The 25,032-nt window shown below is 64.9% G+C and overlaps 13 protein-coding genes across 13 annotated transcripts in view; 6 read left to right on the top strand and 7 right to left on the bottom strand.

Annotated features, from left to right (window-relative positions):
- Positions 1–51: 51 nt before the first annotated feature.
- AMSG_02628 (uncharacterized protein) lies at positions 52–2,527 on the bottom strand. Its single transcript, XM_013904075.1, has 2 exons — positions 2,512–2,527; positions 52–1,990 (listed from the first exon to the last, which is right to left on the bottom strand). Coding segments are annotated over exons 1-2 (1,902 nt in total). The 5' UTR covers positions 2,514–2,527; the 3' UTR covers positions 52–90.
- Positions 2,528–2,968: 441 nt separating this feature from the next.
- Positions 2,969–3,484, top strand: AMSG_11723 (uncharacterized protein; the record flags this gene model as incomplete). Its single annotated transcript, XM_013904113.1, has 2 exons — positions 2,969–3,435; positions 3,479–3,484. Exons 1-2 carry the CDS (start codon positions 3,109–3,111, stop codon positions 3,482–3,484), a joined length of 333 nt encoding a protein of 110 aa, XP_013759567.1. The 5' UTR covers positions 2,969–3,108.
- Positions 3,485–4,285: 801 nt separating this feature from the next.
- Positions 4,286–6,585, top strand: AMSG_11722 (uncharacterized protein; the record flags this gene model as incomplete). The annotated part of the gene is made up of 1 exon (XM_013904112.1): positions 4,286–6,585. One exon carries the CDS (start codon positions 4,286–4,288, stop codon positions 6,569–6,571), a length of 2,286 nt encoding a protein of 761 aa, XP_013759566.1. The 3' UTR covers positions 6,572–6,585.
- Positions 6,586–6,746: 161 nt separating this feature from the next.
- On the top strand, positions 6,747–7,172 carry AMSG_02626 (uncharacterized protein; the record flags this gene model as incomplete). Its single annotated transcript, XM_013904074.1, has 1 exon — positions 6,747–7,172. The coding sequence occupies one exon, from the start codon at positions 6,747–6,749 to the stop codon at positions 7,170–7,172; it is 426 nt and encodes a 141-aa protein (XP_013759528.1).
- An 8-nt stretch (positions 7,173–7,180) lies between these two features.
- AMSG_02625 (uncharacterized protein) lies at positions 7,181–8,347 on the bottom strand (the record flags this gene model as incomplete). Its single annotated transcript, XM_013904073.1, has 1 exon — positions 7,181–8,347. The coding sequence occupies one exon, from the start codon at positions 8,345–8,347 to the stop codon at positions 7,199–7,201; it is 1,149 nt and encodes a 382-aa protein (XP_013759527.1). The 3' UTR covers positions 7,181–7,198.
- Positions 8,348–8,472: 125 nt separating this feature from the next.
- AMSG_02624 (uncharacterized protein) lies at positions 8,473–10,465 on the bottom strand (the record flags this gene model as incomplete). The annotated part of the gene is made up of 2 exons (XM_013904072.1): positions 8,473–9,938; positions 10,408–10,465. 2 exons carry the CDS (start codon positions 10,463–10,465, stop codon positions 8,488–8,490), a joined length of 1,509 nt encoding a protein of 502 aa, XP_013759526.1. The 3' UTR covers positions 8,473–8,487.
- Positions 10,466–10,632: 167 nt separating this feature from the next.
- AMSG_02623 (serine/threonine protein kinase) lies at positions 10,633–13,076 on the bottom strand (the record flags this gene model as incomplete). The annotated part of the gene is made up of 1 exon (XM_013904071.1): positions 10,633–13,076. A coding segment is annotated over one exon (2,402 nt), but the record flags the coding sequence as incomplete, so codon positions are not given.
- A 213-nt stretch (positions 13,077–13,289) lies between these two features.
- Positions 13,290–14,088, bottom strand: AMSG_11721 (uncharacterized protein). The gene is made up of 2 exons (XM_013904111.1): positions 14,026–14,088; positions 13,290–13,812 (listed from the first exon to the last, which is right to left on the bottom strand). The coding sequence occupies exons 1-2, from the start codon at positions 14,064–14,066 to the stop codon at positions 13,401–13,403; spliced, it is 453 nt and encodes a 150-aa protein (XP_013759565.1). The 5' UTR covers positions 14,067–14,088; the 3' UTR covers positions 13,290–13,400.
- An 84-nt stretch (positions 14,089–14,172) lies between these two features.
- Positions 14,173–16,101, bottom strand: AMSG_11720 (uncharacterized protein; the record flags this gene model as incomplete). The annotated part of the gene is made up of 1 exon (XM_013904110.1): positions 14,173–16,101. The coding sequence occupies one exon, from the start codon at positions 16,099–16,101 to the stop codon at positions 14,173–14,175; it is 1,929 nt and encodes a 642-aa protein (XP_013759564.1).
- Positions 16,102–16,322: 221 nt separating this feature from the next.
- Positions 16,323–18,219, bottom strand: AMSG_02621 (carnitine O-acetyltransferase; the record flags this gene model as incomplete). The annotated part of the gene is made up of 1 exon (XM_013904070.1): positions 16,323–18,219. The coding sequence occupies one exon, from the start codon at positions 18,217–18,219 to the stop codon at positions 16,339–16,341; it is 1,881 nt and encodes a 626-aa protein (XP_013759524.1). The 3' UTR covers positions 16,323–16,338.
- A 209-nt stretch (positions 18,220–18,428) lies between these two features.
- Positions 18,429–20,609, top strand: AMSG_02620 (CMGC/CK2 protein kinase). The gene is made up of 2 exons (XM_013904069.1): positions 18,429–18,571; positions 18,706–20,609. The coding sequence occupies exons 1-2, from the start codon at positions 18,492–18,494 to the stop codon at positions 20,564–20,566; spliced, it is 1,941 nt and encodes a 646-aa protein (XP_013759523.1). The 5' UTR covers positions 18,429–18,491; the 3' UTR covers positions 20,567–20,609.
- A 515-nt stretch (positions 20,610–21,124) lies between these two features.
- On the top strand, positions 21,125–24,188 carry AMSG_02619 (CMGC/CK2 protein kinase; the record flags this gene model as incomplete). The annotated part of the gene is made up of 2 exons (XM_013904068.1): positions 21,125–22,377; positions 22,404–24,188. The coding sequence occupies 2 exons, from the start codon at positions 21,125–21,127 to the stop codon at positions 24,133–24,135; spliced, it is 2,985 nt and encodes a 994-aa protein (XP_013759522.1). The 3' UTR covers positions 24,136–24,188.
- A 442-nt stretch (positions 24,189–24,630) lies between these two features.
- The window catches only part of AMSG_11719 (uncharacterized protein), a 3,473-nt gene continuing 3,071 nt past the window's right edge, over positions 24,631–25,032 (top strand). Inside the window, exon 1 of the mRNA XM_013904109.1 lies at positions 24,631–24,968. Coding sequence (XP_013759563.1) covers positions 24,668–24,968 — 301 coding nt within the window. The 5' untranslated portion in view covers positions 24,631–24,667. The remainder of the gene's footprint in view (positions 24,969–25,032) is intronic.

The raw sequence follows: 25,032 nt of genomic DNA, 5'->3' as shown, positions 1-25,032 counted from the left end.
TGAAACCAATGCATCCCGCCCAGTGCCCACACAGTTGGTGGGTCCGGGGCAGGCTACATTGCGTTGTGGCTGGGGTCGTAGTGACGACAGTTACTTGCAGCAGCATGACGACGACGGCGACGGCTTGCGCGGCTTGCGTGGGGGAGGCGGCGGCGAGCGGCGACGGATGCGGCGACGGAAGCGACGGTACCTGCGACGGTACCTGCGGCGGGGGCGGAGGCGGCGACGGCGACGGCGGCGGCGGGTGCGACGAGTGCGACGGCGACGGCGGCGCTTGCGGCGGAGGCGACGGCGGCGGCGGCGGAAGCGACGGCGACGGCGGAACCGGCTCCGGCGGGTCTCCACAAGCCCGCGCGCCGTCGTCCCATCGTCCTCCTCTTCGGGCTCACCGTCATCCTCACCATCAACCAGGGCACAGGTGCAGAACGTGATCGGCGTCGTGTCGCCGTACGTCGCAGGCGTAAAGACAGCGGTCTCGTCCTCGGTCTCGCCAAAGATCATGAGGTCCATGCCGGTAAAGGTCTTGCCGGCGATGACCGTGTTGGCGCCCTCGCACACAATCTTCGAGCTCGTCAGTGCAGTCTCCATGTAGCCGTGGACCGTATCGGCAAGCGCATCGTACTCGTCGGCCTTTGCCGTGTTGCCAGCGGTCCGGTACACGCTCGCAAACCGCTTGATCGAGTCGCGGAGCTTGGTGGCAAGGCCATCGTTGAGCCGCCCAAGGGCGGTGCCAGCCTGGTCAACCACGTCGGTGTGCGGGCAGACGAGCTGGGTGCCCTCGGGAATCTCCATCGTCGTGCCAGTGGCGATCGCCGAGAACTTCTTGGCCGTCACAAATGCGCCGGTGTCGTCGAGCACGTTGTTGGCCTCCATGCGGCCCTGGACATGGCACTGCGAGCCCTCGCACTCGTCGCGCAGGAACGCGAGGAGCGAAGCCGAGAGCGCGGCGCGGGTCGAAAGGTCGCGGTCCGCGAGAGCCTCGTGCTCAGTGCCGATGGGGACGTACGAGGCAAAGCGGTTGAGGATGAACCGGGACGAGGTCGTTTCGGTGTCCTCAGGCGTCGGCTCGGCGACTGCAGTGCCGTTGACAAAGTTCTCGTTGATGAGGCTGTCCTGCGGCGAGCCGATGGCGTACGCGCAGTTGACAGCGTCGCAGCAGAGGCGGGCAACAGCATCCGGATCCGACTTGAGTCCGAGGTCGGTGACCTCGAGCTCGACCTGGGCGTCAACGCCGGGCACGGTGATGTTGGCAAACGTCGCCATGCCGACAACCTTGAACTCGACGATGGCGTCGCCGGCGGCCGACGGAAGAGAAAGCGCAAACGGCGCCGTCGGGTTGTTCCGCATCTGCGTCACAGCGTCAACCCGCGCGAAGATGAGGCTAGTGTCGTACGAGTACTCGTCCGACGTGTCGGTCTCGGCCGCCTCGCACATGTTGTCGAGATCGGCCTTGTCCAATCCGCCGGCGGCTCGGATAGCAATGCCCTCGGCCGACCGCGCGCGCAGAGCACGTGCGCTTGCGGTGTGATCCGGCGGATCCTCACCATCGCCGACCGAGACGGCCGGCGTCACGCTTGCCGTCCGCACCGTCGACGCGTACTCGCCACCGCCAGACTTGGTCCGCATCACCGACGGCGAGTTGCCCGAAGAGTTGACGCTGGTGTCCTTGGCCAGCTCGGCCGCCGCCACAGAGAGCGCGAAAATGACTCCGAGTGTGAGCGTGAACAGCACCGCACCGATGGCGAGAATGCGCACGAGACGCTTGTTCGACTGCTTGGTGTGATGCAGCTCCTGGAACGCCATAAGCAGCTCGTTGACGTCCACATCACCATCACCATCGCGATCCACCTTGTCCAGAATCACCTGCAGCTCAGGCGAGAGCGCATCCCGGTCGAGGACGAGTCCGTCCGGCGCAGACTTGCCCTCGGCAGACGAAGACGACGCCGCCGATGACGACACAGTCCCAGATGCAAACGTGTATGACGACGACCTAAGCAACCGCATGGCTGTGAGAGAGAGAGAGAGAGAGAGAGAGAGAGAGAGAGAGAGAGAGAGAGAGAGAGAGAGAGAGAGAGAGTGTGTGTGTCTGTGTATGGGGGGGGGGGTGTTTGTTCGACAACGCAAAAAAAAACAGCTTGCTGGCAGCCCGGAAGTGACCCACCCAAAAGTGACCTCCCTCAAAGTCACACCCTCGGCCTACCACAGAAGCTCACGTCTCAGCTGAAAGCCCTGCTCCAACCGAGGACTATCACACGTCAAGCGACGCTATGTGCTTGAAATGGGGTGGTCCTAGCAAGGAGGAATGCCGGGAGGAGGAAGGCTCGGAGGCCAAAAAAAAAGCTTCCTTCCATGCCTCCGTCGACAAACCCACGTGTCACACGAAAGCTCCCCTACCCCCGTCCCTGGAGCGCATCAAGTCTGTCAGGACAGGCCGTGTGCATAAGAATGCATCTTCCGCTCTGTGCATTCACTCTTCTGCTCAAGTACCTCCTCCCCTTCTCTTCAACTTACATTCTCCGAGAGGTGTATGCCACTGTACGTCACCTTGGTCGCCCACCGTCGGTTGGCATCTTGTGTTGCAAATTCTTCCCCTCTCTTGGTGCCGCAGCAGCAGGCGGCGCGAAGCTTGTTCTCCACGGCGTGGACAAAGCAATCCCGTTTACGGCACGACGCGCCGCAGCACGACGAGGAGCATATACATGCGGTGAGGGCCACTGACATCCCCTCGAGACTTACCGCCTTGCGTTTTCTGCAATGTAAGGAGCGCATACATCTCATCAAACTGTCCAACATCTCTTCTTTCAGCTTCCGAGCAGGCTTGGCCGCCCGTTGCAGCACGCCGACGCGACGTCCGAAGCATGGCCAACTTTGGCGCCTTTTTGTCGGCCGAACTGTGTCATGCCACGCCGTCACCAACCCGACTCACGCTGCCCACTGCAGCTGCGGCAGAGAGACAGCGAGAGGCAGCCACAGACTACACCACCCGCCTACACGGCTATACTTGGCCTCTGAACCTTCTCCAGTCTGCCACACACCACCTTTCTGCACACACACACACACGCTCTCTCTCTCTCTCTCTCGCTCTCACACACACCTGACCCGGCAACCATGACCACGCTCTCCAAGCATCTGGTCCTACAGAAGACGCGGGCCCAGAGCCTTAAAGACGTCACCAAGATCAACCTGTGGGGCTCGGACCTAAGCGATGTCTCGATCCTTGCCCGGTGTCCCCGGGTCGAGGTCCTCTCGCTCTCGGTCAACCACATCTCGTCGCTGGCGGTCTTTGCCCAATGCCCGCAGCTCAAGGAGCTCTACCTGCGCAACAACGACGTCGCTGATCTGGCCGAGGTCGAGCATCTTGCCACACTCTCACACTTGCGAGTCCTCTGGCTGTGGGACAACCCATGCGCCGACACGCCCGACTACCGTGCCCGCGTCCTGCGCATTCTCCCGAATCTGACCCGGCTCGACAACACAGAGGTGACGCCCGATGAGGTTGCCGCCCACCTCGCAGGCTCGGCCTCCGCGCCCGCTCACCCACGTGCACCCGCGCCCACCGCGTCGCGTCCTCGCCAGGCGCCTATCCCCCCGCTGGCCATCCCCCCAGCTCGGCCGCGGACCTCGGCCGGCACGCCATCATCAGCCTCTGGCATGAGTTCGCCGCTCGCGGCGTACATGGAGCAGAAGCGCCGCGCCGAAGCCGCGCGCCACAACGCCGGTCTAGCCTCGCCTACAACCCACACTGCTGCACGCGGCCTGGCGACCATCCGCCCACGCACGGCTCATCCATCTGCCCCGGCCCCGGGCCTGGGCTTGCACCTGCGCCCGCGCCTGCGCCCGCGCCTGCGCCCGCCGCCTGCGCCCGCCCGTGGCCCGTCCAACCGTCCGTGGCCCACCCGGGCCACCTCCACCCTCTGCCAACGTGGTCAACGCCATCGTCACTCTCCTTCACGACCTCGACGCACGCGCCCTTGACCACGTCATCGCCGTCGCCACTGATCTTCGTCGGCAGCAATGATCACTCATCCCCTGCCCTAGCCCTCGCCTACTCCCCACCACCTCGCCCCACCACCTCCCCACACATACATACACCCTCATCCCCATCGCCATCCCCATCCAACCGCCACCGATCAAAGCGGGAGTGCCGAATGAGCCAAATGGTCTGCGGCGGGTCCCGCCAACACCCAGCCAAACCCGTCAGCCGCCCACCGCCCACACACAAGCCCACCCCGCCGCCTCCACCTCCTCACCCCTCTCCCAACCCACCCCACCCACTGCAGCGGGCATGGAGGACGGGCCAGAGGAAGGATACGGTGCTGCGCACTCTGGGCAGCAGACGCTGGGAAGGCAAGGCGCGGGTGCGGCGGCAGCAGCAGCTGCTGCCCTGGTGGCGGCGGCACAGGGCGCGGCGGGCGTGGGTATGCTTCCGCTGTCGCGGGCTGTCTACGCCGGGTGGCATGTAAAGTCGTTTACCTCGGCGCTCGGCTGGTCGCTCAGCTGGTTCCCGCTCTTCTACACAGACACCTCGCCATCGACCGGCTCGCCCCGCGGCGTCGCCTGGTATGCCCTCGACACCGGCATGGCGCCCAACGGGAACTTTCTCCTCTCAGCGCTGGCCAACGCCGCCCTCCTCACATGCCTTGTTGCCATCATCATGGCAGGCGTGTTTGCGCTGACTCCGTTGCCGCTCCGCTTGCCTGCCCTCCGCTCCGCCGCCCTGCGCTGGCTTGCCCTGCTCGCCGCCGGGCTCCTCGCCGCTGCCTCGTTTGTCCTCGGCCTTGTCGCTCGTGGCAGCGGCCTTGCTCTCGCCAGCGTACCCGGTGTGTTTGCAATGCTGGTTGTTCTCTTTGCAGCCGTTGCTCTTGCCTTGCTGGCCTATCTTGGCGACGCTCCCGATCTTCCGCTGAGATCCGAGACCCGCGGCTTTGGCGCGGGTGTACTCGGCGTTCATATGCTCTCGCTGGCGCTGGCGTGCGGATTGCAAGGCGCCAACCACGCCCTGCCACTGACAATTACCTTGCTGGTTCTGGCATGGCTGGTTACGCTTGCTCTCGTCGTCGTTCGCCCGTACACGCTGCCTGCCTACAACATCCTCGCATGCGTTAGCTGGGGTGCACGTGCAACCGCGCTCACCTTTGTGGTGTTTCTCGCCCGAAGCGAGAGCGAGCTCCCTTCGCGGCTTGCATCGCTTATCCTTGTATGGTGCGCCATTGGCATCCACATTGCTGCTCTCGCCTGCCTCCTTGCTGCTACGCTGTTTGTGGCGGCGTCGGCGGTGCGGGCGGCGACTGCGCCGCACGAAGCCGTTGCCAAGTCACCATCGACTGCCTCTTCGCGCGGAGCGATTCTGCCCATGCTTTCGGTCCTGCCCGTAGCCCGCCTGGGCATGGATGACCAGGCAACTCCGTCTGAATCACCGGGCGGGATGGGAACGCCGCAGGCCATGGCTCCGCTTGAGCCTGCCCGGCAAGCCGAGGAGGCTGGCGGCGATGGAGACCTCCCTCGGCTCGACCTTACCAACATACGGCACTCGCTCGGCGATGCCGGCGTCTCAATCACCGCCCGCAAGTCGGAGGAGCTTGTCGAGTTTGCGCTGCAAGTCGCGCCTGTTGCGCCAGGCCTCTTTGTCGGCTCGGCCGAGGCTTCCAGTAACCGCGAGCTGTTGGAGGCTGCCGGCGTGACCAACGTCATCAACGTGGCGCCCATGGTGTGCGCCAACGTGTTTGAAGACGCCGACGACGCGCCGTTTGAGTACTGGGCGCTCCCGCTCTTCGACGATCCGTCGCAGGACATCACGTCAGTCATTTACGACGTCATCGAGTACGTCGACGAGATCGCTGCCGAGGGCGGCGCTTGCTTCCTGCACTGCTCGCAGGGCGTCTCGCGGTCGATAGCTCTCGCCACCGCATACCTCATGCACACTCTCGACATGGACTACGAGCCTGCGGCCGCCAAGATCAAGGCCATTCGCCCGGTCGCCGATCCCAACGCCGGCTTTGTCTTCCAGCTCCTCGAGTGGCGGGCGCGAGTGACATGGCAGCCGACTGCCGAGGCGCCGACCCCGACACAGCCGGCGCTCTTCCGCCTCGCGCCGCAGGACCGTGGTCACGACCCAGGCTACATCGTCGCCAAGTTTGTCTATCTTGACGACTACTGGGCCGCCGCCCGCTCGCCGCACGGCCCGGAGCTTCCGATCGTTCTCGACCCCCGCGCTGTCTACATTGCGTTCTGGGACACGCGCTACACCGGCCGCGCCGCTCTCGGCCGCGACGGTCGCATGGTCCTTGTCTGGCACGGCGACAAGGCCGAGCCAGACCTTGCGTCTCAGGTTGGTGACATCCTGCTCATCCTGCAGCGCTTTGAGCACGCTCCGTCCGACTACCGCATCGTCACGCCGTCTGCGACTGCCTCGTTTGCTACCCTCCTCCGCCACGGCGGCACCAAGGCGAACACAAGTATCTCGGTCCTTGTCGGCCATGATCTCGCCGTCGATGATGATTACCTTCCACTGAGCTCCGCCTCCTCTTCCGGTGCCTCAGTCTACACCTACGAGGAGTCATCCGACGCCTGACCATTGAATCGCCTACAGTGTTGTGCGGGTGCGTCGAGACGTCACGCGGGTTCACAGCAGGGCACCGCCCCGCCCCGCCCCTGCCCCCACTCCTCTCCCCATCACACTCGATACCATGCTGCGGTCCGCCACACTGGCTGTAGGCCGACTGGCAGCAGGCCCGAGTGTGCGCGACATGGCCCGTGCCATGGCTGCGGCTGCCCGGCCTGCCTCTGAACCGGAGACTGGGCCTGCAGCTGGCGAGAGCAAGCGGGCGCAGCTGACGCGGATGCTCAAAACGTATGGCACGACCGGGGTAGCGGTCCATCTGGCCATCTCGGTTGTCTCCTACTCGGCCGTATACTCGCTGCTGCGCCTCGGCTGCTCACCAGGCGACGTGGCCGACTGGCTCGCCCTCGACGCCCTCCTCGGCGATGACTCGCCTGTCTCGGCCCAGACCGTCGGCGCGGCCTCGACCGCTGCCGCTGCCTACATCGTGTACAAAGCCACCCTCCCGCTCCGCCTCCCGCTCACTCTCGCCGCTACCCCCATTGTCCACGCCCGCCTACGCGCCCGAGCCCGCTCCCGCTCTCACTCGCGGGCCCACTCCTCCAGACAATGAACATGCCCCACCAAACCACGCTGGCTTTACTGCCCATTCGCGGATCCGTTGCTTGTCATTCCTTGCACCCGCGAGCTGAGCTTATCGATCTTGGCCAGCGCTGCAGCCAGCGCGGTCTGCTGCTCGAGAACCAGCGCCTGCGTCGCCTGTAGCTCGGCGAGCACTTCGGCAAGCGACGGTTCGGAGACCGCCTCGGTGTCGGCAGCGATGCTTGCCGGTGCGTCGCGCTCAAGCGATGAGGCGGTGAGCGGTCCGGCCGACGAATCAAGCTCAAGCCCACGCCGGCGTGAGGCATGCAGCTCGGCCTTGGACTGCAGACTGCCGAGCGAGACCATCGATGACTGCAGCGTGTCCTGGACCTGGTGGAACTGTTCCTTGTTGATGCTCAGCTGCTTCTCGGCCGCCGCAAGTCGCCGCGAAAGCTCAGCATACTCGGGCCCGTGCTTGGCTGCGCGCTCGCCAGCACGGATTGAGGTCATCATCGCCAGCGACCGCGACGCCGTCCGCCGCCCACTTGGGCTCGTGCTAGCTGGCAGAATAGGCGACGCTGCCCCAAACCGCAGCGGCGTCGACGTCCGTGGCGACCGTGGCGAGCGCGGCGAGCGCGGCGAGTATGACTTTGCCCAGCGCTGATCCTGCGCTGCCGGCAACGCCGGCGGGCCGTGGATGGCGCGAGTAGCGCGGGCCAGGACCTCCTGGGTGGCCGGCGTCAGCGGGCCGCCGCCAGACCGGGTCTCCTCCAGCCGCGCGCCGGGCGTGTCTGTCGACAGATCCAGTGCGTGATCAAAGCCTGGGGTGGCCGACTCGGGTGAGGACGTGACGGATGCGGGAGTGGGTGCGGCAGCAGTGGTAGCAGCGGCAGCAGCGGCGGCAGCAGCGTGGCGGCGGGCGGGCGGCGACGAGAGTGTCGCCATGGCCAAGAAGCGCGAGGCCTTGAGCGCGTCCTGTGGCAGCGGCTCGAGCTCCATACGAGCCAGGACCGAGTTGCGACGGCCAAGCGGAGCGCCGCTGGCGGCGGCAGCCGAGGCCAGAGCACCCGCCACAGCCGGCGACGACGGCGGCAGGTGCGAAGGCGGCGGCGTGTTGCGCGGCGTTGCCGTTGTCTGGAGCAGCAGCTTGGCCCGCGCGAGCACGTCGACACTGCGCGCCTGTGTTGGGCTGAGACTCTCGCTCATGGCGCAGCGGAGGTTATGCGTGAGACTGGATGGGGGTGGGGTGGGGGGGGGGGAGTGCCGACGCGGGAGTGGAGTGGAGTGGCTGCTGGCAAGGCACGCACCCACACAGCCACCGATCACTGGAACGAGTACAACACCTTTTATTTGCGGACATCCAAAACAACAACCGAGCCGTTGGCATGGGCAGAGGCAATGCGGGAGCCGTCGGGCGCCCAGGTGACCTCAAAAATACCACCGTCGGATGAGTACGACCGGACGAGCGAGCCGTCAGTCACGCTCCAGATCTTGACGGTGGCGTCGGTCGAGCCGGTGGCAACGTAGCGGCCGTCGGGCGAGAACTTGACCGAGTACACAGAGTCTGTGTGGTCGGTGAGGTCGTAGAGACACCGCTTGGCGGTAATGTCCCATATCTTGACCGTAGAGTCCTGCGAGGCTGTGGCAAGCAGCTGCGCGCCCGACGTGGCCAGCGGCGACCAAGCAACTGTAAAGATCTCCATCCGGTGCGCGTTGAGGTCAAGGACGCAAGTCTCTGACGACGCCGTCCAGATCTTGGCGGTGTGGTCGTCCGAGCAACTGGCAAGCAGTTGACCTGTCGGGTCAAACGCAATGTTGTTGACCTCGTCGTGGTGTCCGTAGAACTGAACCAACGGGCGTGCGTTGCCAACCTCGCACAGATAGATCGACCGGTCCGACGAGCACGTGGCAAACACGTTCTCGTCGCGCCACGCCACAGACAGCGTTGGAGCAGAGTGCAGCTCATACTCTTGCTTCATCGCTCCCGACGCCGCGTCCCACACGATGGCGCGGCAGTCAGCAGAGCCCGTGAGCACAAGCGACGACGACGGCGACCATTCGATGGAGAAGATCGGCTGTGTATGGCCGCTCAGCGTCTTCATCAGCTCGCCAGACGCAGACCATAGCCGTGCGTTGCCGTCGAGCGCACCTGTCGCCAGCACTCCGCCGTCTGGTGCCCATGCCATGGCCATAACGTCGTTGAGCTTCTCTGCGTGTCGCAACTCCCGCTGCGCGTTGTCGCCCAGGCCACTCGACAGCTCGTCGGGCAGGACCCACAGTCGCGCCGTCGAGTCGCCCGAGCCTGATGCCAGGAGCGACGGGTCTTTCGGGCAAAACGCAACCGAAAACACGTCCTTCTTGTGGCCGGTCATCGCAAGCACCTCCTCCGCCTCGGGCGGCCGCACCGCAATGTCAAAGTGCGGCAGCGAGGATGTCAGTTCCATCGCTGCCACGCCATCGTCCTCCTCCACCTCGACCTTGACCGCAGGCTTGCTCTCGGCACCGCCTTCACCTGCTCCGCCCTCAGCCGCCCCGCCCTCGCTCTTGCCGCCGTCCTCGCCGGCTTTGCGCCGCCGACGCCGCTTCTTCACCTTGCACTGGTGCGGCATGAGCAGTGCAAACGGCTCGTCGCACTCGATCTCAGACCCGTCTTCCCGCAGGTGTGTCTCCACCTCCAGATACTGCAAGCCCTTCTGCACATATGACACCAGCGCCCCGGGCGGCACCGCAGACCCGTCGAGGTTGCTCCGCGCCACCAGCGACTCGTGCCCAAAGGTGTATGCCGTGTGTGCAAAGCCTGTCGCACCCCCCCCCCCCCCACCGCCGAGTACCACACCACATCGCAGCGCATGTCTCGTGAGTCGCACGCCGTCCTCTGCGCCCGGCCTTTGCCACAAGCGCCGCCGCTTCTCGCATGCTGGGCCCCACTCCGCCTGCACCCGTCGCTCCTCCTCCGCCCGCCGTTGGCGAGTCCTGCCGCCGGCCGTACGGCTTGCCACGCGCCCTTCAGACATACCCATGCACACCATACCTGCATACTGCCATCGGCCACCCCCTCCCATGCACATAATGCTGGGGATGGAGTCTTGCGGGCTGTGGCGCCATGGCGGTAGGAGGCGGAGAGGCTCAAAAAAAATACGACCATGGCTGCTACCCCCCCATCCTCCCCCCCCTCCAGGCCACCAGGCCACCAGGCCACCAGGTCACTGGTCGGCCCTGCACCAGCCACAACAGCCCATCTCCACCCACTCGCGCATGCTACGTACCAGACTCGGACAAGTACCGGAACACAAGGTAGTTGAGCTCGTCCGAGGTTATGGACATGGCGGCGCGCCTTCGGCTCGGGCCCCGGAGACGAGAGTAGCACACACCGTCATCACAGTCTTGGTGCCGAGTGCCGAGCCGGCTGTGTGGCGGCGGTCGGCTGCGTGCCTCCAATCACCCCTTCCCCTCTCTCCCGCCCAGAGATAGATGATGTCGGCCTTGACTCGAGGCACACCCTCATTTGGCTCCTTTTCATGCCTACTCTTCACTCACACGTCATCGCGCCGGAGAAGCGGCCCATCGTCGGCTGGCAGCTGCTCGGCAACGAGGTCGAGGGCTGCGGCAAACTCAGAGATTGACGGTCGGTCGACCGGATTTGCAGCCCAAGCGTGCGAGATGAGCTCGACAAGCTGCGGGTAGCGAGTGGCAAACTCGTCGTTGAACGGCGGCCGCCGACCCGACGCCGTCATGGCCGCCGAGAACCGCTTGGCGCGGAAGAGAATTGACTCGGTGAGCATCTCGTACGCGACAATGGAGAGTGAAAAGATGTCTGCGGCCTTGGAGTAGCAAGCTTCGGCCGCGCCCTGATAGTACTGCAGCAGCAGTTCGGGCGCCATGTACACCGGCGTGCCACGGATGGTCTGGATCGAGGCCAGCGAGCCCGAGTCGGCGCGGACCTTGGCAAAGCCAAAGTCGGCGAGTTTGGCGGCAAGCACCTCGTCACCCTCCATCTGAAGCAGGATGTTGGCCGACTTGATGTCACGGTGAAGGACGCCGTGCGAGTGCATAAACTCCAGTCCAGCCACCACCTCCTGCAGAATCGCAATCTTGGTCGCCATCACCAGATCGAGATGCTGTGCCGCGTACGAAACAAACTCTCGCAGCGAGCCACCCTCCACCAACTCCATCACAATGTATACCGACACGTCGCCGCGCGAGAACCCGTACAACTCCACAATGTTGGGGTGCTGAAGCTGCGCCATGACCCCGATCTCGTGCAGCGCCACCTGTACGTCCTCGCCGTTGAGCCGCATGTCCTTCACCGCGCACGGCCGTCCGTTCCACGTCGCAAAGTACACCGAGCCGTACGTCCCACGCCCCAGCTCCGGGCCGAGCGAGATGTCCGCCAGTGGAATGAATAGCGACGACACTGCCGGATCCACCTCGTCAATCGTGTACGACGCGTTAAGGTTCGACGTGTACTGCTGGAGCACAGATGGCTTGGGCAGCAGCGTCGACGTCTCGCCTCCGCTCCTGCTACCGCGCGCCCGCCCGCCAGGCTTGAGCACTCGCTGGAGAACCACAAACCCAGCGACGCAAACCACCACAAGAACCACCACAAGAACCACAGCCACCGTCTTTCCCTTGGAGAGTCCGCTCGGGCTGCGCGAATGCGCGCTCGGCGGTGGGCTTGGTGGACTCGGCGGCGGAATCGGTGCCGGTGGCGGAGGCGGTGCCGGCGGACTCGGCGGAGGCGGTGGTGCCTGACACTTGTGGTTGATGCACAGATTACACGGTCCACCCGCTTCTTGACACTCATCCGATGACGAGCACGCGCTCAAGCCACACGACGAGCACTGGTAGACTTGGCAATGGTTCCTAATGCACTTCGATGGACACTTGAGCGGCTCCGGCCCCTCCTGGCCACCGAGGTCGCAGTAACGGATCGTATCCGAGCATGCCAGCCCGTTGGGGATCTGACCGGTCAACAGGTTGTGGTCGGCCGAAAACGTCACGAGCGTATCCGGTACGTCCTCGCTGAGGGCCCCATCAAAGTTATTGAATGAAAGATCCAGTGTCTGCGCGTCGCCGTAGCTGATCATGCCCGTCAGCGAGTTGTTCGCCAAATAAAACTGACCGAAGGGCAGGTTGCTGGGGAGGCCACCCACGAGAGAGTTGGACTTCAAATCCAGAAAGTCCAAGAACTGCGGCAGAGTCAGGTTATCGATCCGAGTCGCCAGCTCGTTGAACGATAGGTCCAGGAACTCCAAGCTGGGGACGCTGTTGAGAAAGGCCTGGTCAAAGCCGGTTGTGATCATGTTGCCACGGAGCGAGAGGTACGCCACGGTCGAGCTGCCGCCCTGGACCGGGTTGCGCGGGACGTGGCGAAGGGGCCCCACCCGTGGCGCAAGCGCGTAGTTTGCGTGCAACTCGTTGAGCGCGGGCGCAAGGAAAACGTTGTCGATGCTGTCAAACTGGTTGTTGGAGATCGCAACTGTGGTCAGTGCAGTGCCCGAGATGTCTGGAAACGTGCCACGGAGGACGTTGGTGGAAAAGTCAATCGAGCTCAGCGTGGTGATGTTAAACAGATACGCCGGGATTCTCCCCACCAGGTTGTTGTTGCTCAGATCAAGCCCGACGACCGTCTCAAAGCCTGACGTGCAGTGGACGCCCTCCCATGAGCACACAAACAGGTTCGCCAGCCAGTTGGTCGAAGACGTCCAGCTGGGTCCGCCCGTATCGAGGAACAATTGCGACAGCACCTTGTACGCCAACATCGACGGATCACTATGTTCCTGCTGTGTGCCACTGCCGCCGGCGCCACCGCCAAGGCCCTCGCGCATACTCCCGTCACTGACGCCAGGCCTTGTGACTCGTGTTGCCTCACCCGTGCCTGCCTCCACCAACATCACCACCACCGCCACCACCACCAGCCCCAATGTCCCCCGCCATGTCCAGCCACTCATGCTCGTATGCCGTGGCCCTATTTGCCTGCCCACCTGCTCCTCGACGTTAAAGACACGTGTTGCGCCTCCACTAGCTCGCCACCCGTGGCCTGGCCGCCCGCGCTGCCTCCCGTCCGCCAGACACGCCCATCGACCGGATGCAGAGGCTCCCAATTGCCAACCACTCTCCTGGCCTCACTTGCCGCCACACCACAGGCCACACCGCTTGATTTTTAGCTTTTCATGGCCGTCGAGACGCCATGCATACATGAGGCCGCATCCATCGGGCTGCACCAAGCAGCTACCCTTCCTTGTCGCCACATCTCGTCTCAATCGGCATCATAGAAGACTCGGACGAGCGAGGTGGCGATGAGAAGCTCCGCGTCGTAAAAGCGGGTCTCGATGACAACATTGCCGGAGAGAACGTCAGCAGGGAGCATGTCTGCCGCGTCTGCGGCGACGAGCGTTGTCGACCACGTGTTTGTCGAGTTGGGGATGACAAAGCCAAACTCAAAGTGGAACTCCTCGATGATCGATCCGTGTAGCGAGACTTCTTGCTCCACCCGAAAGGCCTGCATCATCTCCACAGACGAGAACACAATCTCGCGCGACACCGCTTTGGCCGCCAGCAGCCGCGCTGGCACCCGCGCAACCTGCTCCTCATCAAACACCCGATCGACATCCCACTGCGACTGCCAGTACACCTCGCCACTCTCGGCGTCCTTCAGCTCCAGGCTCCCTCTGTCCGCGTGGAAGTGGTGCGAGTGTGAGTGAGCCTCGGCCATGGGCGACCCTTCAGCCGGGGAGGAGGGGCAAGTCTCCGCGTGTTCCGCCGCCCACCTCCCCCGTCCCCCTGCCCCTCCTCCTGCTCCCCAATACACACACACACACACACACACACACACACACACACACACACACACACACACACACACACACACAGTGTTAACATACAATGAAAACCCGCGCCGCAACGCCTCTGCTTTCTCACCCATTGGCGTCTCGAGGGAGCAGTCTGGTCCGCATCCTCCTGTCTCGCGCCAAACCCAGTCCCGGCCTACTCCCTCGAGGCACCCGATCTGACCTGACCACGACACTTGGTCACTTCTTGCTCGTCGAGCTCTCATCGCGCCCTTGCCTGAAATCGCGCCCAAGTAGAAGATCTGACGCCTGGCGCGCGTTGACGCTGTGTTGCGCGTACGGCGTCCGTGCCAGCTCTAGCCCGGTTCGACCTCCGTGCGCCGCAAGCGGCTCATCGTACGGCGCGCCAGCCTTGAGCAAGTCGGCGACAATCTGGTCGTAGCCGGCCTCCAGCGCCGCGCCGAGCGCGTTCGAGAGCACCGCAAGCGTTGCATCCGACAGCGCAGCGCTCTTGTTCGACTTACGCTTGCGGTGCGGGAGTGTGTTGCGGAGGATGAGCGCTGCCATAGTGTTCAGCTCGGCAATCGGCGCCCGGCCCTCGGAGGCTCGCGGCAGCGTCGCCGACCGCTCGCCGCCGGCGCCGCCACGCCGCCCGCCGCTGGACCCGCGACGCCTCCCCTCTGCCAGCGCGTGTGGGGAGTCGAACGAAGTCGATCCCGAGAGCGAGCGCTTGAGCTGGCTGTCGCCGGACAAACTCACGCTCTTGCTCGCACTCGCGCCGCCTCCGCTGCCTCGGACCGCAATGCTGCCGCCCTCCACCACCGGCCGCGCTCGGAGGAGTGCCACAAGCGGGTGGATTGTGCCAGCCAGATCGACGCTCGCGCCTGTGGAGAGCAGCAGCCGCAGAGCAGCGTACGCCCGCTCGACCGCAGCCAAGCCGACGAGCGAGACCTGCGCCACGTCGGAGCCATTCCCGGCGCCTGTCCACGACACCGCAGCATCTTTGGGTGCGCCAGCACCAATCAAGACTCTCATAACATTGGCGGCGTTGCGTTGGATGGCCTTGACCATGTACCGTGCCGCGAGCGGCTTGCTCGCATCGCGCTTTGCAAGCAGCAGCCGCATAATGTCCAGGTCCGAGTTGGAGACGGCATAGTCGAGCGCGGTCCATCCGCGCACATTCGTGGCGTCCGGATCAGCACCGGCCTCAAGAAGCGTCTCCACCGTTGCCTGCCGCCGGAACAGCGCCGCCAGCGCCAGCGCAGCGTCGCCGTTGTGGTTGGCGGTGTCAATGTCGACACCAGGAGCATGAGCCAGGATGGAAGAAGCCACGTCCGCCCCGCGGGCGTCATCGAGGCTCGCCACCGCGTGAAGCGGTGTGTTTCCGCTTCGGCTCTCACGGACGGAGACCGCGGCGTCCAGTGCCTCGGTCTCGCCCGCCTCGGCAAGGCCGGCAAGCCAGACATGTATCACAGCAACAAGCCGCTGGCGGATGAGAGCGTGCAGCAGGCTGCTGGCTGGCTCGGGCGCGGTGAGCAGGTCGACTGGGCGGCACCCATCCGCGTCACAGGCAGACAGTACGCCGAAAGCGCCATCGCCTGCCACTGCTACCAAGTGCGCCACGTTTTCCCATCGCCGGTATCGGGCCGCCAGATGCATTAGCGAGCTTCTTGCGCGATCTGCGGCTCGCGGAACATGCAAAACGCCACTCAGCGCCTCGAGCAGCACGCTAAGGACGCCAATGGCGCCACGTGCGTGCGACATGACTGCGGCGTGGACCGGAGCAAAGCCAAGGTCGTCCGGAGTCGCCACGTCGGCGTCGTACCGCAGCAGCAGCGAGACCAGGCCAGGCTCGCCGGAACGGGCGGCGGCACCCATGACCGAGACGCGGCCTGCAGCACATGCTGACGGATTCGCGCCAGCGTTGAGCAGCATCTCGGCAACGGCGGTGTGTCCGGCGCGGGCAGCGAGCCACAGCGGAGTGGCGGCCAGGACCCCGCCGGGTGTGTCGGGTGCGGCGTCCATGGCAAGGAGGAGGCCGACAACCTCGTTGTGGCCACGGGCAGCTGCCGCATGTAGGGCAGTCTCGCCGTCGCCGCGCGGGAGCGAGAGCACCGACGCGTCATCGGCCTCCTGGGCGCTTGCCAGCAGCGTCATGACGCAGTTCATGTCGCCCGCCACCGCTGCCGCATACAGCGCCGGTGTCCGGGACAAGCCCAGGCGCAGGCCCGGCCCGCTGCGGGCCACCAGCAGCCGCACCTGCTCCGGTCGGCCCTCGAATATAGCTCTGTGGAGGGGGGCAGCCATGGAAGAAGTGCTCCTTGCTGCCTCGAGTGTGGCCCCTTGTCGTCGGCTTTGGCCCGACGTCGGCGGCCGCCGGCTCCCCTAGCCGCGACCATGGTGAGTTTACAGCTTAGGCACGTTGACCACCAACGCACCGACATCGGTAAAGGCTCCCGCAAGCGCCTTGCGCATGGCTGCCGACGATGTCTCTTCGCTCGACCGCCACGACGTGATGTTGACGCAAATCATGTCCGGGAGTGTCGAGTAGCAGATGCCGTAGCCGTGCGGGTGGACGACAGGACCAAAGCCGCCGATGCGCGGAAACGGTGCAGGGTTGGTGTTCGACGACGAGATGACCCACTGCGACGAGGTGATAAAGGCCTCGGTGGAGAAAAGCTCCGGGAGCGGGAGTCCGAGCTCAGAGCACGCCATCCGCAGGCCCAGCAAGTGCCGATCGACACCTGCACCAAAGCACGCGTCTTTCAGCAGCGCAAGGTGCCGTTTGATGGCGGCGTCGAGTGCAGCTCGCTTTTCGGTCACGGTGGCGTCGGGCGCGCCCATGGCCTCGATGAACGCCGCCCGCTCCGAGCTTGCTGCTCGAACCGTCTCGGTCCGCCCGAGCGCAAACTGCCGCGTCTGTCCGGTCTCGTACGTCACCGCGTGCTTGCCATGGAGCCGGAAGTACGCCAGGCCAATGGCCATCTGAATAAACGCGTCTGGCGATGTCCGCCCGGCTTTGAGTGCGTCGTGACCAAAGGTGTTGTAGAAGAGCAAATCCTCGTCAAAGTCCTCCGAGGCGGTGGCAAACGAGGTCCGTGCCGCGACGAGTACAGGCGCGAGCGCCTGCCGCGGGACCGCGAGCCGGACGGGCGCCACGGCGAGGGTCACGTTTGTCTTGCGCGGCGCGTGGGACGGCGTAGCAAGCCAGTGCAGCAGCGCTGGTGGCGGCTCGGCGGTGTGGATGTCGTTAAAGACGTAGACGGTCGAGATGGCATCGGCCGGGGAGTGCTCGCCGTTGACGCCGATGATGCCGTTGCCGTACGCGATGATCTGAATGGTCTTGTCAAACATGCGAAGCGACGCATCGCCTCCGGCCGCGGTCCGTGTCGCGTCGAGAGTGCTGTCCGGCTCGTGTGGGTCGAGAACAATGGCGAGCGCTGTGTCGGCGATGGCGTCGAGAGCTGGCCCGTTGATTGCGGGCTCGTGCTCGAGCAGGAGCGTCCGCGCTTGTGCCCAGTTCGGCCGCTCGCCGGCAGAGAGCTCACCCAGGATCCGTGCTGACGCATCGAGCTCGTCAACTGGGGGTAGACGCGCAAGGGCCTCTAGCGTCGCTGCCAGCGCTGCCATGTCGACCGGGCAGTCCTCCGACAGCGCCGGAGCAAGGGTGACAATAAAGTAGCCGGCCGGAGAGATGACCAGTGCCTTGACCGGGAGCTGAAGATCACCAGCATGGCGTGATGCCAGTAGCGAGTCACCAGCCTCGCCTGGGATCCGGGTAGTGCCCCACAGCGCGGCGTACTGGTGCATCGAGAGTGGGATGCGCGGCTTGCGGCCCATGTACTCGCGCGGGATCCGGCCTGCAGCGAGCTTGGCGAAAAATGCTACAAAGCCGGCGGCCATGTATGCACTTGCTGCCGCTTGCGATCCGCGCAACGCCTCCGGCAGCGCCTCGGCCGGGTAGCCGATAAAGTAGTTGGAGAGGTACGGAGTCGGACTCGGCCAGCTGGTGTATGCCCCGGTCAGCCACCAGTCATCGAGCCACGACGGCTCGCTCACCGCACGCTCCTCCAGCCGTGCCTGCGCTGCGCGCACGTCCTCGCATGCGAGACATGCCTCCACAGCGTCTTTGGCCTCGGCGATGGCAGCGTCAGAGAGCGGCGGCGCCAGCGAGTCCAGCCACCGTGCCAGCGTCTTTTCCAGCGGTGGGACCGGTAGTGGCGGCAGCGGCGGATGGGCGTACGCTGCGGTGAGTGTGCTTGATGGCGGTGGTGGAGGTGCAGCCATGGAAGCCGGGTTGGGGTGAGGTGTGCGGCAATGGCTATGGCTATGGCTGTGTCGCCTTGGCTCGGAGCCACCTGAAGGTCACCACAGTTGGCCGGCGGGCAGGCTGGCTGGCCAAGGCGAGTCGTCACTCGCCACTCACCGTCACTCACCACTCACCGTCACCACACTGCAGCCACACCGCACTAGTCGTGTAGGGCGATAGGGAATCCCAGCAATCGGCCACACACCGCCAGTCATCCACTCGCCTGTCCAGCCCATCCCCAGACATCGCTATGGCCGCCTATAAACAGGGCTCCTTCCTCTGGGGCGCCTTTCCCTCGTCGCATGAGTCGTACTCGTCCGACGAGCAGAGGTACGTACCTGCGGCTGCCGCCTCCCGCACCGCTGCGGGCTCCTGCATGGCTGCCTGTCCAGACCACCACAAACTCACTAAGGATCACATGGGGTGGATGATGTGAGGTACAGTCCGGTCGTGGGTGGGAGAAGGTCGCTCTCGACCTCGCGGTCGTCCAAGAGGACCATGTCGAGGTCGGGCTTTGGCGGCTCAATGGAGTGGGGCGCGCCGCAGCCGCGGTCCGTCGCCAAAACTAGGCGGCGGGTGGACAGGCATCGGCGCGTCCGATCGCACACAGGAAGCACGTCATGGAATGCTGGTGCCTCGCATGTCCGCTGCCTAGAGACCGTCTCGGATGAGTCGGCCGGCTCGTCGAGCTCGAGCTCGCACCCGGACTCGACCTCCGACTCGTCGGACTCATCAGACGTCTCAGGCTCGGCGTCGTCGTACTCGGGCTCGTTTTCGTCCGACTCGGTGACCGCGACCACGGCAACAGCCGCCTCGACCACCGAGCCCGACGGCCCGCATAACCTGGTTGCAGCCGCGATGGCGATGGACAGGTTGGCTCTGACCTCGTCATCCCGCCGCCGGGAGGCAAAGGCAAAGGCCAAGGACAAAGACAAGGACAAAGACAAAGACAAATCCAAGTCCAAGTCCAAGGCAAGGTCCAGGCCCAAAAGTGCCATCGGTGGAGGCCGGGCTTCTCGCCGCGCCCGGTCCGAGTCTGTGCATCGGCGCGTTGGATCGCCGTCGCCGCTGGCTCGCGACTCGCGGCGCAGCTCGCGTGGCTCCCACTGCCAGCTCTTCTCGGATCGGCTTCACCAGCGCAGGCTTACCCCGTTCCGCTGGACGCGGAGCCTCAAGCGGTACCGCATCGACCGGTCGCAATCGATGGGCGAGGGTGGGCAGTCGTTTGTCTTTCGTGGCACCGACAAAGAGACTGGCGAGCCGGTGGTGGTCAAGGTGACCAAAACCGCGGCCGATGCCCGCGAAGCCGCCATCCTTCAGCGGGTCCACTCGGGACCCAACGTCATTTCGCTGCTTGACATGATCAAGACCGACGACGAGCACATCCTCATCCTCGAGTCGATCGGCTCGCCATCACAGGTCGGACGCTCTTTCTCGCGCCTCACAGCATGCCAGGCCCAATTCTACTTTTGCAAGCTCCTCATTGCTCTCGAGTACTGCCACTCGCGGAACATCATCCACGGTGACGTCAAGAATGGCAACGTCATTTTCAATGCAAGCACCAAGTCGCTGCGGCTCATCGACTTTGGCCACGCTATCCACCATCGCTTGACTCGCCCCAAGCGGCGCTGGATGGGGACACCCACGTACAAGGCGCCCGAAGTTCTCCTCCACTACCCGCGCTTCGACTACGCCGTCGACATGTGGGCTGCAGGCGTCATGCTCGCCCGTGCCCTCATCCACAAGCACTTTATCATGCCGCTCAAGAGCAAGTCGGCGCCCGACCTCACCCACCCCGCAAATCTCCGCGCCATCATCTCGCTCCTCGGCACCGACGCCTACGCCGCCTTTGTCAAAAAGTACTCGCTCAAGTCGGCATCCGCGAACCACGGACTCAAGGCCTCGCGCCTCAAATCAGACGCTACGCTCCCGCGGAGTGCCATTCCGCTCCGCGACTTTTCGCCCCATGCCGCCAACGTCGACCCGCGCGCTCTTGACCTCATCGCCAAGCTCCTCCGCATCGACCCGGCCGAGCGCCTCACCGCCTCCCAAGCGCTCAACCATCCGTACATGTCGTCGGTCAAGTCCGATGTCGAGGCTCCCTCCGAGCACTACGCCGGAAGCCGCCCCTCTTCGCTCGCTGCTTCTCCCATCACCGAGGCTGATGAGCAGAGTTCGCTGCGAAGCGCCGACTCGGCGTCAAGCGGCTCGTCGGGCTCGGACTCGGGCTCAGGCTCGGGCTCGGGCTCGGACTCGGGCTCAGGCTCGAGCGAAAGCTCTTCCACTGATGGCAGTAGCAGCGGCTCGGGATCATCGTCTATATAAAGTTTTGCGTGGTGTGGTTCGCGATAAATGGATCATATAATGGGCTGGGTTGCTGGTCGAAGGCGGGCAAGGCAAGTCCGGGGCCAGGCGCGCGGAGCAACACGCCAGTTGGCCGACCAAACCAGCTCACTCCGCCGCGACAGGTACGGCTCGGGTGAAGCATGGCCATTGCACCAGCGCCAGCCCACTGCTCCTGCACGTGCATTCTGCTGAATGTACCCTGCTAGCGGCTGCCTGTGGTGGGTGCCTGCTGTGCAGAGCCGTAGCTTCTGTTTGGGGCGAGATCAGCGGGGACATGCGCAGAGTGTGGGCAGGCGGGTGGGTGGGCATGCACTGTTGGGCGAGAGGGTGCAGGGCGACTCATGCGGACACGGTCTGGTGGGGGGGTGGGGGGGGCTTGCTTTGGTGACGGGAGGTACAGGACCGGCTCTGGGATATGTATCCCGGGTATGGGCCGCACGGAGGCTTTGGTGGCGGCGGGCGGTCGCGGGCTGGGCCGAGCAGCGGCAATTTTTCGGATCAGTGCCTGGGAGTTCCGCCGGTGCGTACTCATCGCCGATGCCGACGCCGACGGCAGCTGGCTCTGCGGCGGCGGCGTTCGGAAGTGGCGGTGCGCTGAGTGGGCGGCGGAGCGGAAGCGGAATGTACGGTGGGGGCGGATCGAGCTCGGCGCGGGGGAGCGGTGGGTGCCGCGTGTGTCGGACCGGGATGCCGGCGTATCGGTGCTCTCTTTGTCGCGGCATGGTGCTGTGCGAGATGTGCTTTTCATCGGGGGCACACCCACCGTCGCACCCTGTTGTGGCGTTTCAGCCCGGCTCGTCCGAGCCATCGCCGTCGAGCATGATGCGCGGCGGGATGCGGTCGGCCTTTGGTTCGTCGAGCTCGCCGTATAGCTCCGGGCCCGGCCCGTACTCTGCATACTTTGGCGGTGGGGGCCCGAGCGGCGGGAATGGTGGTGGCTACTATGGCATGGGTTCATCGGTCTCTTCTTCTCACGGAAGAGCGGTGAGCTCGATCCCGCGCTCCGAGCTCGGGTTCTCGGTCGCGCCCGACTCGGATGCCGCGCTCGCACTCGGGCGATATCTTGTGGTCTCTGCGCCGCCGTACGCCTCGCCGTTTGCCGACATGATGAGCCGGAAGGAGGCCGAGGTGCTGGCGCAGGCGGCGCCGGGTCTGCTCCCAGAGACTGTACTCGACCATGCGCTGTTGCTCGAGATGGGCGGTAGCCTGGCGAGCGCACACCCCAAGCACCCGTTCGCGCGCGTGGGCTCTGCCGACAATTGGAGCGTGGCGGCACTCGAGGTGCGGGAGCAAATGCGGGACGTGCTGTGGAGCGCGTTCCGCATCGGAAGCGGTGCGCCGGGCGCTGCCGATCCGGTAGCCTGGTCACTGCGCGCCGACGAGGAGCTCGTTGAGCTTGCGTCTGCGCAGGCGCGGCGGTGGGGCGTGCCGACGGCAGCGCTGGACGCGGCGGCTCTCGAGCTGAGCGCCGAAGAGACTGCGCAGCTGCCAGCGCTGAGTGGGATTTCCAGTGAGGTTCTCCGGGCGCGGTTTGTACTCGTGCGGCTGTTCAACCAAGTTGGGGCGGCAGTCATCCCGTCGCGGCGCGGTAGTCGCGACGAGCCGGCCGAGTGGAACGTGCTTGCGGCGTGTGTGAGCGAGGTGGATGCGCCGCAGGTAGTGGACTACCTGCGAGGCGTTATCTTTGCCGAGATCAAGCTCGCGCTTCTGGTGCGAACGATGGGGGCGGCGGCGCCGGCGACGTACTTGCGGGTCAACGTCAATCGGGCTAAGGCGCGGGTTGTGGCACGGTCGAAAAGGCGCGGGCCGAAGATAGCGACGGGCTCAACTCGATCTTTGGCCAGCTCTTTTCGCAGCTGCGGCACCTCGACTACAGCGCGCTGCGCGGCGGCAAGAATGACAACATGTTCCAGATCGGCTTTCTCGGTGAGGGCTCGATGGACGGCGGCGGGCCGTACCGCGAGGCGCTGATGCTCGCGTGCGCGGACCTGATGTCAGACGTGACACCGCTCTTCGAGCTCTCGCCCAACGGCGTCAACGGTGTCGGCATCAACCGCGATAGGTACGTGGTCAACTCGGGAGCGACAAGCGATCTTCAGCTGGCGATGTTTGAGTTTGCCGGCGCGCTGCTCGGCATGGGCCTGCGGACAAATGTGAACATGCCTGTGGCACTGGCGCCGACGGTGTGGAAGCGGATGCTGGGCGCAAGGGTCGACGTGGCCGACCTGGAGGCGCAAGACCGGATGCTGGTCAACTCGCTGCGGGAGATGGTGGCGATGAAGCGCGATGTGTTTGAAGAATGGCTCGACGAGCGGTTTGTCGCGGTGCTGGCGAGTGGCGAGGAAGTCGAGCTTGTGCCTGGCGGGCGCGAAGAACAGGTGACGTACGAGCGGCGGGTCGAGTTTGCCCGGCTTCAGGTGGAGGCGCACCTCGCCACCGGCGCGAGTCAGATCCGGGCACTGCGGCGCGGGCTGGGTGCGGTCGTCCCGCTCTCGTCGCTCTCTCTCTGCACCGGAGCTGACCTCGAGTATCTTGTCTGCGGCGCACCAGACGTCAATCTGGAGACGCTCAAGCGGCATACGGTGTTCAACGGACAGTGTCGCGAGTCGACCACTGTCGAGTACCTGTGGGAGGTGCTGAGCGAGTTTTCGCCGGCGGAGCGCCAGCTCTTCCTCCGCTTTGTTTGGGGTCGGAACCGGCTCCCGCTCCGCGACACCGACTGGAACCAGCAGTTTATGATTACTGTCGAGACGAGCAAGGCGCCCGACGGCTTCCCGCGCGCCAACACGTGCAACTTTTCCATCTACCTCCCGCAGTACAGCTGCAAGGAGGTGCTCGAGCAGCGGCTGCGGTTTGCCATTGTCAACTGCCAGGCCATCGACACCGACTACAACACCACCGCGACCCAGGCCTCGCTGTGGGTCGACTACGCCGATGATGACAATCCTGCCGACGACACTGCGACCGCCGCCGCGCTCGCTGCTCCCCCGGCTGTCGCGCACGCGCGTGCGGCCCCAGCCACCTCGGCCCTCTCGTCGCCACATTCGGCGATCCGGCTCTCACCGGCGGTCACCAGCGCGCTCTCGGCTTCATTCTCGTCGACAGCCGGGTCGTCACCGCCGCGTTTTGCGTCAGGCTCACCCGAAGAGGCGACTGCTGAGGCTGCTGCCGCCCTCGCGGCCGCCAACGAGGTCATGGACCTTGTCGACGAGAGCGACTCACGCGGCAGCAGTGTCATGGGCCTCTCTGCCTTTTCCGACATTAGTGACGACGTCGAGTCGCAGTTTGCACTGCCGAGCTCGTCGTCGTCCGACTCGTCGGTCGAGTTTACTGATCCCGGCGAGCTCGACGCCAGCTCAGTGGCTTCGGGCGTAGCCTCCGGCTCTCACTCGGATTCGGCCGGCTCGGCTAGCTCGGCCTCCAGCTCGTCAGTGGTGGTCCTCTCGGGCAGCACGACAGACTTTCTTGCAAGCGTCAACGAGACCGATAGCGTCGAAGAGCAGGTGGCCAAGTTTGCTCAGGCTCTCCTCAAGCGGTCATCGTCGTAACTGTCAGTGATAGGGTGTCTGTTCGCCAATGCAGTGAAGATCGCCTCGTACCCGCCGTCGACGCAGTCGCCACAAGCCAGCCGGCAACAGTGGCCATGGTCGTTGCCGTCCAGCTCTCGCCCCTTTTTGCTCTCACCCTCCCTCTCATCGCGCTCCTCGTCGTCCATCTCGCCGTGCCCGTCGTCGTCGGCATCGGCGCCCCATCGGCAACTCGATCGCACTTGGACCTAGTCACTCATAGCGGGAGAGCCTTGTCCTTGGCCAGCCAGACTTGGGCCCTGTCTTGATCAGCAGCGACGCAGGCGGGCGGCCGTAGCTGATGGCGTGGGCCGAGGCAGTTGTGGGCTGCGGGGCCAGGTAGAGCAAGGGAAAACTCGGGCCAGGCCATGGTCATGGCTGGGTCATCGTCAGTCGGTGTCGATGTCGGTGTCGGTGGAGAGGGGGGAGTGGGTGGGGTCGGCGGGCGGCGGGCGGCGGGCGGCGGGCGGCGGACACTCGTCGCAACCGCCAGGTGGGAACAGAAGGAATCAGCATGAAGAGCAAGCGTCACAACATCCGGTCGATGGTCCGCGGCGGGTCGAGGCGGCCACCGGCATCGTACATGCAACACTACCACCAGGTCGAGGCGACAGCGCCCCTGCAGATGCGCAAGGTAGCCAAGAGCAAGACGAGCGCCAAGAGCGTCGCTCTCTCGTCCATGCCGCCGCCAGCGCCCACCGCCGCACCTGCCGACTCGGCTGCGTCCATGGTCGAGCTCCCGGTCAAGGACTACCTTGCCCTCTTGGAAAAGCAGCAGCAGGTCATTCGCCAGGAGCCTCCGCATGCGTTTGTTGGTATGTGATGTGTGGGTAGGGGGGGGGGGGGGGGAGGGGGAGGGGGACGGATGGGGAAACTACT

The sequence above is a fragment of the Thecamonas trahens genome (assembly GCF_000142905.1).
Source record: "Thecamonas trahens ATCC 50062 unplaced genomic scaffold supercont1.15, whole genome shotgun sequence".
Lineage (NCBI taxonomy): Eukaryota > Apusomonadida > Apusomonadidae > Thecamonas > Thecamonas trahens.
The sequence above is the reverse complement of the archived record's forward strand: the minus strand, read 5'-3'. Positions and strand labels throughout refer to the sequence as shown.

What these genes read in the sequence shown, in the direction of transcription:
- AMSG_02620 (XM_013904069.1), top strand. Translation starts at nt 18,492, where the DNA reads ATGGCCGCCTATAAACAGGGCTCCTTCCTCTGGGGCGCCTTTCCCTCG. An exon ending in TACTCGTCCGACGAGCAGAG is followed by an intron (nt 18,572 to 18,705) that starts GTACGTACCTGC and finishes GGGTGGGAGAAG; the next exon opens with GTCGCTCTCGACCTCGCGGT.
- AMSG_11721 (XM_013904111.1), bottom strand. Translation starts at nt 14,066, where the DNA reads ATGGGTGAGAAAGCAGAGGCGTTGCGGCGCGGGTTTTCATT. An exon ending in TTGCGGCGCGGGTTTTCATT is followed by an intron (nt 13,813 to 14,025) that starts GTATGTTAACAC and finishes CCACGCGGACAG; the next exon opens with AGGGAGCCTGGAGCTGAAGG.